Here is a 12,555-nt window from a genome sequence, read left to right as displayed (position 1 = left end):
CATTACAGTGGAGAAACCCAGCAGACACAATCTTATAATCAAGGTCATCCTCACCAGTAATAAGATATTAACATCACGCATCCCCAATATCAGATGACGGGAACAAAGTCACCTTTTTAGTATTCTTGCCAAAATTGTACAACTTCAATCTAATCAGGATAAACTGTCAGAGAAACCCAAATTGAGGACAACTCTAAAAAACAACTAATCAATATAACACTTCTAAAATTAAGATCATGACATTTCAAAGAATTCAAAATAGCTGTCCTGAAGAAGCTCAATGAATTTCAGGACAACATACAAAAAGAATTTAGAAGTCTATCAGAGAAATTTAATAAAGAGACTGAAATTATGAAAAAACAAATCAAGCAGAAATTCTGGAGCTTAAGAATTCAATGGCCAAATTGGAAAATGTATCAGAGCCTCTCAACAGCAGAATTGACCAAGCAGAAGAAAGAATTAGTGAATGTAAAGACAGCCTATTTGAAAATACAGTTAGAAGAGAACAAAGAATAAAAAGGAATGAAGTATGCCCAAAAGACTTAGAAACCAGCCTCAAGAGGGAAAAACCTAAGCATTATTGGCCTTAAATAGGAGATAGAAAGATTGGGATGTAAAGTTTATTCAAAGAAGTAATAATAGAAAACTTTCCAAATCTAGAGAAAGATATCAATATTCAGATACAAGAAGGTCATAGAACACACCAAGCAGATTTAATCTTCTGAAGCAAGATTACCTCAAGGCATTTAATAATTAAACTTCCAAAGGTCCAAGGAGAAGAATAAAAATAACATATTACATGTAAAGAAGCTCTGATACATCTGACAGCAGACTTCTCAATCTGCTGGCCAGGAAAGGGTGGCATGACATAGTCAAAGCGCTGAATGGAAAAAACCTTAACCTTAGAATATTGTGTCCTGCAAAGATATCCTTCAAACATGAAGGAGAAATAAGGACTTTCCCAGACCTGTCCTACAAGAAATGCTAAATGCTGTTCTTCAGTCTGAAAGAAAAAGGTGTTAATGAATAAGACAGCATCTGAAAGTATAAAACTAATTGGTAATAGTAAATACAAAAATACAAAATGCTCTATTGCTATTATGGTAGTGCATAAATCACATAATAGGAAAAATAAAATACAAACCTATCAAAAATAACTACAACAACTTTTTGAAAGATAGGTAGTATAAAAGATATGGCTTGAAAACAACAAAAAGTTAAAAAGCAGGGGCGGGGAAATGGAGTTAAAAGGGGGAATTTCTATTAATATCTCTTTGCTTATTTGTAGGCAGAATTCTCATATGTTTAACATAATTGGTTATAAAATGTTTTTTCGCAAGTAACATCAAACCAACCAAAAAACTTAATAATGGATACACAAAAATAAAAAGCAAGAAATTAAAACATACCAAAGAAAATCACTTTTAACAATGAAAGAAGGAAGGACAGAAAGGAGGACTAGAAAACAAATAATAACATGGCAGTAGGAAATGGTTACCTATTAAAAACAACATCGAATGTGAATGGAGTAAATTCACCAATCAAAAGACTAAGAGCAGCTGAATGGATAACAAAACAAGAACCAAATATATGCTGTTTGCAGGAAACAGTTTACTTACAAAGACTGAAAATAAAGGAATGGAAAAAGATATTCCATGCAAATGTTAAAGTAGCTATATTTCTATCAGACAGTTCAAGACAAAAACTGTAAAAAGAGACAAAGAAGGTCATTATATAATGATAAAGGGGTCACTTCAGCAAGACGATATAACCATTCAAAATATACATACGTACCCAAAACTGGAGCGCCCAGTTATATAAGCAAATATTATCAGAGCTAAAGAGATAGACAGACCTCAATACAAGAACAATTGAAGACCTCAACACTCCACTTTCAGCATTGAACAGGTCATCCAGGCAGAAAATCAACAAAGTAACACTGGACTAAACCTGCGCTACAGACCAAATGGACCTAACAGATATTTCAGAATGTTTCATCCAATAGCTGCAGAATTCACATTCTTCTGCTCAGCTCATGGGTCATTCTCAAAGAGAAAACCATATGCTAAGCCACAAAACAAGTCTTAAAAAATTCAAAAGAAAAGAAAGAAAGAAACAAAGCTAAAATCATATCAAGTCTTTTCTCTGATCACAGTGTAATAAAACCAGAAATCAATGACAAGATGAACACTGAAAAATGCACAAACCCATGGAAATTAAACAAATACTCCTGAATAGCCAGGGGGTCAATGAAGAGATTAAGAAGGAAATATAAACATTTCTCAAAACAAATGAAAGTGAAAATACAACATAACAAAATATCCGGGATACATTAAAACCAGTAATAAGAAGAAAGTTTGTAGTAATAAATGCCTATATCAAAAAAGCAGAAAGGCTTTGAATAAAGAAACTTCTCCTCTGAAGAAGTGACATTTGAGCCAGAACCTGATCCTTCTCTCTAATCATCAGTTTCCCATCTATAAAATGAAGCTAACAATATCCACCCTGTAGAACTGCTGTTAAGAATTAGATAACACAGCACAGGATTTAGTGGCATTCCCAGTAAGTGAATGAATGGCCACAAATAGTAATGACCAAAATTGCTTATGAAGGCCATTACGAGGAATGCACTAACTTTCTTAATTTATTTTAAATTCTTCACATTCTATTGAAATTTACTGAAAGTGGGCTGGGCACAGTGGCTAATGCCTGTAATCCCAGCATTTGGGGAGGCCTACCTGGGAGGACAGAGTGAGGATGAGAGTTCAAGACCAGCTGGGTGTGGGCAGCACCTGCACTTTAGTGGGTAGGGTGCTGGTCCCATATACCAAGGGTGGCAGGTTCAAACCCAGCCCTGGTCAAACTGCAACAACAAAAAAAATAGCCAGGTGCTGTGGTGGGCACTCGTAGTCCTAGCTGAGGCAAGGAGAATTGCCTAAGCCCAGGAGTTCAAGGTTGCTGTGAGCTGTGATACCACAGCACTCTACCGAGGGCGATTAAGTGAGACTCCATCTCTATAAAAAATAATAATAATAATAAAATTAGCTGGGTGTGATGTCATGTGCTTGTAGTCCTAGCTACTCAGCTGCTCAGGAGGCTGAGGCAGGAGGATCATTTGAGCCCAGCCAGTACTTTAAGGTTGCAGTGAGCTATGATAATATCATTGCATTCTAGCCTGGGTGACAAGAGACGGAGACTCAGTCTCTAAAAACAGGAAAAAACAAAAAAAGAAGAAGACAAAACAGAAATTTACTGGAAATGTCTATGAATAAATCACTGATCCGAAAAGGGCTATTTCCCCTCCATTGGGCAGCAACAATGTATTTGGAATGGACAGAGCAGGAAACATAAAAAAACCCAGAGCCAGTGTAAATGATCAAATAAAAGCTCCCAGGCCCTACTGGCCGTTACCGCCTCTGTGTTTAAGGTAAATTAATGGACTGAACACAGAAATAACCAACTTCCTATGAAGGATGTGTCCCATTTTTTTAGAACCTGACCTTGAGAGATGGTACTCAAAGCCATGAAACCAGAGGCTCTCAGTCCTCAATAAGGGGCTGGGTAGGATAAATCACTATCACCTCTTCCCCCAGGCCGTAGTGTAACCACAATTAACAAATTCACTTTCACAAAACAAGCTTCAGAAAGATTGCATACCAATTCTGAAACCTACAAAAATAGCCAATGCTATTGAAATAATTTAGAAAAATAATCACGAAATGAGGATGTCTAAAATAAATCAACTAGACATTTCTAAATAACCTCTTTCTCTGACAAAAAGACACACACATACACTTGATCTCCCTCTCCCTCTCCTGCACGCTCTCACATACTGGCTACATGTTTAAAATACAATAGTTTAAAACACGTTTAGTAAATATGTGTACTCTAAGTCACTGAAGAATATTTTTAAACTACTCCAATATACTCACAGAAGATATTACACATGTACCTTGTATAAGTGTGTTATATACCCTAAGATATTATTAAATACAATCAACCCTCCACAGTTGACCACCTGTCTGCACTGATCCCCCTCCTTAAGTTGACCTAATTTTCACAGACCAGACATGCACCACATGTACAGATCAGCACAGTAGGCCTAGTTCCTTATGATGACTACCTCTGTATGTTGACCAGTTTGTTACAGTCCCTTGGGTGGTCAACTTACAGAATTTTTACTATATGTACATGAAAAAACAAAATAAGTCATTTGCTTCACATTACTTGTCAAATTCACCTAAAAGACAGAAAAAACTTCCACAGGCTGCAAACTCTAAGAGTTGGTCTAGCTGCCCCCTACCAGGCAGGCCCACCTGACTCTCCGCCAAGAAACCAGATACCGCCTTTCTTTCCAGCCAGCCCCCACTTCCCTCCCTTGCTCCTCAGCCAACTCCTTGTCTTCCTCTTCTCTTCTTTAAAACAAAAACAAACAAAACATCTCTCTTCTGGCAAGTCTGGGTTTGTGGTGTCAGGTGAGAACTGGGATCCGAGCCAGGCCACGCCTCAAGTAAGGAGTAAAAAAGTTTGAAAGATTTGATTAACAGGAGTCAAACTCCACACAGGTGAACAGGAACTGTGCTGTCTCCTTTTCATCTCTCCATTAGTTGGAAGAGAAGTTAACAGGGGACCCCTCCACACCCACTCACATCCCCAAGCCTCCCCCACTCAACTGAAGATGGCCTACGTGGCCTCCCACACTGGCAACCTTCTCCCCTCCTGAGCCCCAGGCCTCTTGGTTGGCCATGACACTCTCTTCTCCTGCCTTCCTCTCTCCCTCTTTCTCCAGTGCTAGGTCCTCAGTTCCTACCTCCTGAAGTGTGGCTGTCAGTAACAGCACTGATTATAAAAATAAGACCAGCTATGATTTACTGAAAGGTGACCACATGGCTTGGTGCCCGTAGCACAGTGGTTATGGTGCCAGCCACATACCCAAGGGTGGCGGGTTCAAACCCAGCCCAAGCCTGCTAACAATGACAACTGTAACAAAAATTAGCCAGGCATTGTGGCAGGCTTAGGCAAGAGAATCGCTTAAGCTCAAAGAGTTTGAGGTTGCTGTAAGCTGTGACTCAACTGCACTCTACCGAGGACAACATAGTAAGACTCTGTCTCAAAAAAAAAAAAGAAAGAAAGGTGACCACACATATGGAGGTGTGAACACACAACACAGACGACTGCATATTTCATCTCAATGCTGACGCAGCGTTATTTTACAGTTCTCCAATGCTGTGGCCTCAGGACCCTTTCGCACTCTTAAAAATTGCTGAGGAGCCCCAAAGAGTTCTGTTAACATCAATTACATTTATCGATAGTTACCATAGTAGAAATTACACCTGAGAAATCTTTGAAACCAAATGAACAGACCGCAGAGCCACGAAGTCACACATCATGTCGCTCCTGGGAACGCCACTGTACCCTTGTGAGGGAATCAAAGTGGAAATGGCAAATAACATCTTGGCATTCCTGTAAAGACAGTTCTGACTTTATGAACCCCCTCAAGGAGTCTCAGTGATTCCAGTTGTTCCTGGACCGCACATGGAGAGTCATTGTTTTACGAAAAAGAACCTGAGCCTTAATAGTGAAATCACCTTGCCCAAGTCACTCGGGCCCAGCACTGTTAGAAACGTTACCTCATTCGATCACTACTTCAGCCCCATGACCTGTGAAGGTGTGAAGGTGTCCGTTTTACAGGTGAAGGCACAGAGCAGGTAAGTGCCAAGGCAGGAGGCTAGGAAGCGGCAGAGCCGGGTTCAGGCCTGCTCAGTCTGGCTCAGGACGATAGCTCTGCATGTGTCTATGCTGTTCAATCCGTGACTGCTGAGCATTTGCATGTGCCCAGGGTGACTAACTAAAATTTTGATTTCATTCAATTTAACCGAAATAATCAGTATCCATAACACAAGGCCAGCACAAGATTCTAGAGATCAAAAGCCCAAATGTGCAGGCTTAATACAATAAAGCCCTCACTCACTGTGCCCACCTGCCCTGAAACTAGTTCTTACACAGAGGTTATGGCGCCAGCCACATACCCAGAAGTTGGCGGGTTCAAACCAGGACTGGGCCTGCTAAAATGATGACAACTGCAACAAAAAATAGCCAGACGTTGTGGCAGGTGCCTGTAGTCCCAGCTACTTGGGAGGCTGAGGCAAGAGAATTGCTTGAGCCCAAGAGTTTGAGGTTGCTGTGAGCTGTAATGCCACAGCACTCTATCGAGGGCGACAAAAGTGAGACTCTGTCTCAAAAAAAAAAAAAAAAAACTTCAGTCAGTCCAAAATCCCTGACAAACTAAACCTGTTCCTACCTCCCAGCCACCCCACCCCCTCATCTAAGTTTTCTGTATATCGGAAGGACTTAAGGACTTTAGGAAGTCAGAGAGTAAGGCAGACTGAGGTTCAACTCGGCGCCACAGTGTCCTGGCTGTGGACGGTCAGGTTGCATTAGTCCCCAGCCCCAGTTCCTAGTCTGTAGAACCAGTTGGCAGTGCTAAATTTCAAGGAGCACCAGCTAAGCACTTACTATTAATGGATACACTTTTATGGTCGCTGGTAATACCCCTCCAGGGCTCACTTCAAACTCCACTTTCTTAGCTAAGAGACCTGCAGAAGCCCAGGAGAGCACTTCCTCGGCCTCCAGAATCCCCTGGAGCCATAGTTCTCAACCTTCCTAAAGCCCCGACCCTTTAACACAGTTCCTCATGTTGTAGTGACCCCAAACCATAAAATTATTTTCGTTGGGGATCACCACAACATGAGCAACTGTATTAAAGGGTCGGGGCATTAGGAAGGTTGAGAACCACTGCCCTAGGGGCTCCATCTCCACAGATTATTCTAGCTATTTTTGTATGCTGGGTGTTTATACCTTCTCTCACACTAGACCAGCATTTCCCTGAGGCCAACGGTTTCTGTCTGTGAGCCCCAAGACAACAAGTCACCACAAAGGGCTCTGCAGGGAACAGGAGCCAGCTTTATCGTCTGCTAGGTCTCAGTCTCTCCTCTTTAAATCCCTGATAAAAGGCCCTGGGTCATTCAGATGGGAGGAGGAAACAGTTGCCAGGGTAAAGAAATGGGCACGGGCGTGACACCTGCTTCCTGGCCGCATCCGGACAGACACTCCCTATTATCAATGAACTGAGGGGCTAAACATAAACTGTTTTCCCTTTGACACTACCTTGCTCTTAAAAAGATTACCAATATCTGGGCGGTGCCTGTGGCTCAGTCCATAGGGCGCCAGCCCCATATACCGAGGGTGGCGGGTTCAAACCCGGCCCCGGCCAAACTGCAACCAAAAAAAAAATAGCCGGGCGTTGTGGCGGGCGCCTGTAGTCCCAGCTACTCGGGAGGCTGAGGCAAGAGAATCGCTTAAGCCCAGGAGTTGGAGGTTGCTGTGAGCTGTGTGAGGCCACGGCACTCTACCGAGGGCCATAAAGTGAGACTCTGTCTCTACAAAAAAAAAAAAAAAAAAAAAAAAAAAAAGATTACCAATATCAGTCAAAACACTACTGCTTTGTTTTTTCTTCTTTTTTCTCCTTTTTCTTTTCTGAACTTAATATATAGGACACTAGATTCCACTTGAGAGGGGGAAGGGAGATGTTTATAAGCCACTAAGTCTATGGTGCTTTGTTATAGCAATCCAAAACAACTAAGTCATTATGTCCCAATCTGTAAAATGGCACAACAATAATAGTCTATGCCTGCTGAGATTGTTGCAAAGATTAAAATAAATTTTGCACCAGTTGCTTAGGCCTGAGAGTCTGGCACAGAGCAAACTCTCAGTAAAGGTGGCAGCTATTATGCCTTTGCAACGATCACTCTTTCACATCTGAAATGACAACTTCTGCCACAGATCCAAAAACACTATGGCTGTAAAAACAAACTCATCACATCTTGGTCCAACTCAAGCACTCCTGATTGCAGCAAAGGCTTCTAGTTCAGAAACTCAGTCAAACTCAGCATTCTACCACCTTCCCCCCCAACCTCAGAGCCTGGCTGCAACAGCAATCCTCATTTCCCACTCACTCCCGGGGCTTCTGTGTCTGTCACCTGCTTGCCTTTTGCCTAAAGCTCCTCTGATCTAAAAATTAATATTAAACAAATTTTGAACAACCTTCAGTTCTCCTAGACAACTAACTGAAACTGCTTTTTTTTGTTGTTGTTTTGAGACAGAGTCTCACCATGCCACCCTCGATAGAGTGCTGTGGCATCACAGCTCACAGCAACCTCAAACTCTTGGGCTGAAGCGATTCTCTTGCCTCAGCCTCCCAAGTAGCTGGGTCTACAGGTGCCTGCCACAATGCCAGGCTATTTTTTGTTGCAGTTGTCATTGTTGGTTAGCAGGCCCAGGCCGGGTTCAAACCCGCCAACTTCAGAGTATTTGGCTGGCGCCATAACCACTGTGCTACCAGCGCCAAGCCCCAACTGAAACTTCTTTCTCCTGTGCCAGTGACTTTCTTAGGTAACTTTTTTAAATGATATAAACAAGCTTTTAATTGTTATTAATAAAACTATGAAGGAGAACAGTAAACATTTGAACAGTGAAAAGGAAAAGTAAAGCCTTCTATCTTTGCCTAATAGACTGATTAGTACTCTTCTTTAGAGGTATACCGTTAGGTTTCTTATATACAGATAAAGCCTCGTGTGTGTACATTTTTAAACATACACACAACTCCACCCTCTGGACTACCACATGTGTATATGTGTGTATCTTGCTTTTCAAGATAATCACACATATACACAACTCACAGTCTCACTCCAGCATCACCCTGGAACTCTTTTAAGATCAACTCACTCTAAGTGCTACAGAGCATTCTGCCGAACAACTCAGGTCATAATTTAACAAATTCTCCGTCTTTGTATATTCAGGTCATTTATGAGTTTTTTGTTGTTACAAACAATGATGCAACAAACATCCTTACACATCTTGGTAGGTAGTTGTATAATCCATATAATAAAAATTAGAAATTAGAAAAAATTTTTTAAAAAGAAAATTAAAAATAAAACTGACAGATCAAGGGTTTATAGAGGTCTAAGCTTGATAGCTACTGTCAAATTTCCCAATATGAACGTTTCAAAAGTTTTGGCCCTTTTTGTTTCCATGACTAACACAGAGGAGTCTGTTTCACCATTCCTTCACCAGCCATTGATGTTTAGTTAATATTTACCAATCTCATGGGTTAAAAAAAAAAAAAAGCTTCTTATCATTGTTATAATTTGACTGTCTTTCCTTATGAGCTAGTCAAGTATTTTTTGGTTGGTCACTTTATCTCTTCCTACTTCACTGATAACTTTCTGGATCACTGACTCTCCGTGAAACTTCTCTTCGGAAGGTTACCAGCATCCTTGTCTCCAAGACCAAGGTCCTCATCTTCCTCTCATCATCTTGGGGTCATCTGAGCAACAAACACCACCTCTTTCAGAGACTTCTCTCCTTCCTGTCATGACAACTGCTCTGCCAGTTCTCCACTCCCTGGAATTCTAAAGAGGGACATACCCCCAAATCAATCCCTGGCTCCCTTTTCTTCTCACCTAACATTCTTTTATTTTCTTTTTGGGACCACTGCCCAGGCTAGAGCACAGTGGTGCCAGCGTGATGCCAACTCCTGTGCTCAAGTGATACCCCTGCCTCAGCCTCCTGAGAAACTGGGACTACAGATGCACACAATCACCCCCGAACTAATTTCTCTTTTTCTCTTTTATAGAGATGGGATCTCTATGTTGCGTGAAATAATCTCAAACTCCCAGGCTCAACTATCCTCCCACCTCAGCCTCTTAAAGTATGAGGATTACAGGCATAAGCCACTGCATCCAGCATCACCTAACTCTTAAACTGTTGACTACATGCAAAAAATTTTCAAATATCAGTACTCAAATTATCTGAGACCTACAATGACATTTTCAACTGTCCACTGAACACACCAAGCAGACAGAATGAATGTCCTTCCCACACTTCAGATAAGGAACAAGGAAAACAAGTGTCTAGCGCTGCTTGCAATGAGCTATGCTTATATGTGACACTCAGTGCATCTCATAAAACTTCTCCTCCAAGAGAGAATGCACCAACTTCATCATACACCTTCCCTAACTGTCCACCTCCTTGTGCAGCAAACCTCAGTTAATGACTCTGCACTCCTCCCTTGATCCCTCCTTCCCATCCACTGAGCTACCAACTCCTGTCAATTCCGCCTTCTCATTTCCACCTCTGGCCCAGATCACTGCTTCCTTACCTCTTGCCACCAGAGTTCTCTGCTCAGAGCACAAATGTCATCATATCAATCTATCTCCTCAAAACCCATGATCTCTGAACCTGTTTCCTGCCATTCCTCCAAGTACCTCAGCACCAGGCCTCAAATGGCAAAGCACCACTCACGGCACCCCTCCCAGCAGGCCTGCTGTTTTACAAGAGTCATGCCAGTTTAGAGCCCCTCCCTCACCAAACTGTGGACTCCTGGAAGATGCTCCTCAGGACTGATTCACCTGTACCCCAGACAGCACACAGCACAATGCTGGGCATCTGGGAGACACTTAATAAACACTGTCTAAAGTTAGGAGATACAACTTTCTCACATGTGCTCACATTATTCCAAAGAAGAAAAAGAACTTCCACATACATATAAACTTCTACATACAAAGAAAAATCTTAAATCATCTAAATGGCTTTGGGCTCTGTTCACCTTTCATGATTGGGTGTGCATGAAGACAAAAATATTTTCTTAGTGTTCACACAAAAAAGTGAAACTCTTTCCCTAAATAACATTAGAAACAAACAAACAAAAAAAAAAAAAAACGGAAAAGCACTTGTTTCTAAAAGCACTGCTTTTCAATGGTTACAAACCAATGTCATGATTCCCTACCTGCCAACAGAAAAACAGATCCAGATGAGTCATACCAGGTTCTGGAGATCTCCTGATTTTATAATTTTCTGATGCCCCAATCAGCTCTCAGAACCATCAAACATTGACCTCAACAAGTTGATATGACTAAATGCCATGTGGTAAGTCAGCTGTCCACCAATCCAGTTGATAAGTCAATAAAAACTGATGGCTTTGGCCGGGAGCAATGGCTTGTGCCTATAATCCTAGCATTCTGGCAGGCTGAGGTGGGTGGATTGCTTGAGCTCAGGAGTTCTACAAGAGCCAGACCCTGTCTCTAAAAATAGCCAGGTGTTGTGGTAGGCGCCAGTAGTCCCAGCTACTTAGGAGGCTGAGGCAAGAGAATCACTTGAGCCCAAGATTTTGAGGTTGCTGTGAGCTATGATGAGGCCACAGCACTCTACCAAAGGCAGCAAAGTGAGACTCTGTCCCAAAAAACAAACAAACAAAAAACTGATGGCTGTGTGGGATCGGTTCTATCCACTTGATGACACACTCCACCTAGGGTCTACTTCAATCTTTAAAGTTAAACCAATTTAAAAAATAACTTTTCCAAAGTATCTTTTTAAACTGATTTTAAAAAGTCATTGAAAAGGAAGCACAGAGTATTTTTCAGTTATTGAAGACAAAAATCATTCTGAAAATAATTCTTTGTAGAAATACATAACAAGATTAAATTCTAAGTTTACAGCCCTTCCTCTCTCTTAAATCAGCATGTTTCAAACACGTCCAAAGCATCCTTGACTTTTTTCTAGGAGTCAAAACTTTGTCAAAGTTTTCTCATCCACCCTTTAACCTAAAGTTAAGAACTGCTACGTTGGAGATCAAAACCGTCTCATTAAGACATTAAAAGTAACATGATTAATAGTTAAGAGAACTTCTGAGCTGGCACAAACGAGGAAGTAGCCTGACAGCTCCTGGGGGGGTCCCCTAACCACTCCCATGTTCACCCCAAGCTCTGTCACATCTTCATGGAAGTGATCCTTGATGCTTTTCAAAGGGGAGACAGGCAAACCTCCAGTCAATGGGATGGGGAGAGTTTATACGAATCTTCTCCTTGGCCTTGTGAACTCTTTACCTCCAGGGCAACTAGAAAAGGCACAGCAAAACATCAGGTCTCCAGGTCCCCCAGAGGCCACAACCTGCGGCCGGTGGCGAGTGGTCGGCCTGTGACACTTAAGTTCAGGCCGCCTCTGAGGGAAGCTGGAGACCCGCTCCCTCAGAGTGGGAGAGCGAAGAGGGGGCGGGGCGCAGACGGCCCCACTCACCTGCGATTCAGGGGCCGGACCCTCACGGCCACCTTGACCGATGCCATTGCTCATCCCGGCCCGGCCCGCGTGGGCTCCCACCAGCCCAGAACCCCGTGGCCGCCTGCGACCCTGGCTACTCGGCTCGCAGATCCCGCCTACTTCCCTCTCGCCCCCGCCCCTCTGCACTGGGCCGGACCAGGAGTTCCGCGGTGCCCCACCTGCCGAGCCACTGAGCATGCCCAGAGCGGCCCCGGCCTGCGTGATCCGCGCGCCGGGGTTTGACGGAGGCCGCGCGGCGCGGAGGAGGCGGGGCTTCGGGGCATGGGCGGGGCCTACGGGCCAGGGCACCGCCTCCCGGGGTCACCGAGAGGGGATGGAACGGTGACCCGGTGGCGTTGGTCAGGGGATGATTTCAGGGAAGCTGCCACCACCCTCATCTCC

The 12,555-nt window shown here is 42.9% G+C and overlaps 1 protein-coding gene across 7 annotated transcripts in view; it reads right to left on the bottom strand.

The window, feature by feature from the left end:
* Positions 1 to 12,351, bottom strand: part of KIF16B (kinesin family member 16B) — a 348,569-nt gene extending 336,218 nt beyond the window's left edge. For 4 of the 7 annotated variants that reach the window (XM_053573824.1, XM_053573826.1, XM_053573822.1 and 1 more), the window contains exon 1: positions 12,133 to 12,351. In XM_053573824.1, coding sequence (XP_053429799.1) covers positions 12,133 to 12,179 — 47 coding nt within the window. In that variant the 5' untranslated portion in view covers positions 12,180 to 12,351. The remainder of the gene's footprint in view (positions 1 to 12,132) is intronic. The other 3 variants (XR_008376486.1, XM_053573823.1, XM_053573825.1) reach the window with 1 other exon arrangement.
* Between the last annotated feature and the right edge of the window lie 204 nt (positions 12,352 to 12,555).

This window comes from Nycticebus coucang, chromosome 21 (assembly GCF_027406575.1).
Source record: "Nycticebus coucang isolate mNycCou1 chromosome 21, mNycCou1.pri, whole genome shotgun sequence".
Classification (NCBI taxonomy): domain Eukaryota; kingdom Metazoa; phylum Chordata; class Mammalia; order Primates; family Lorisidae; genus Nycticebus; species Nycticebus coucang.
This window is presented reverse-complemented; position numbering and strand designations above follow the sequence as displayed.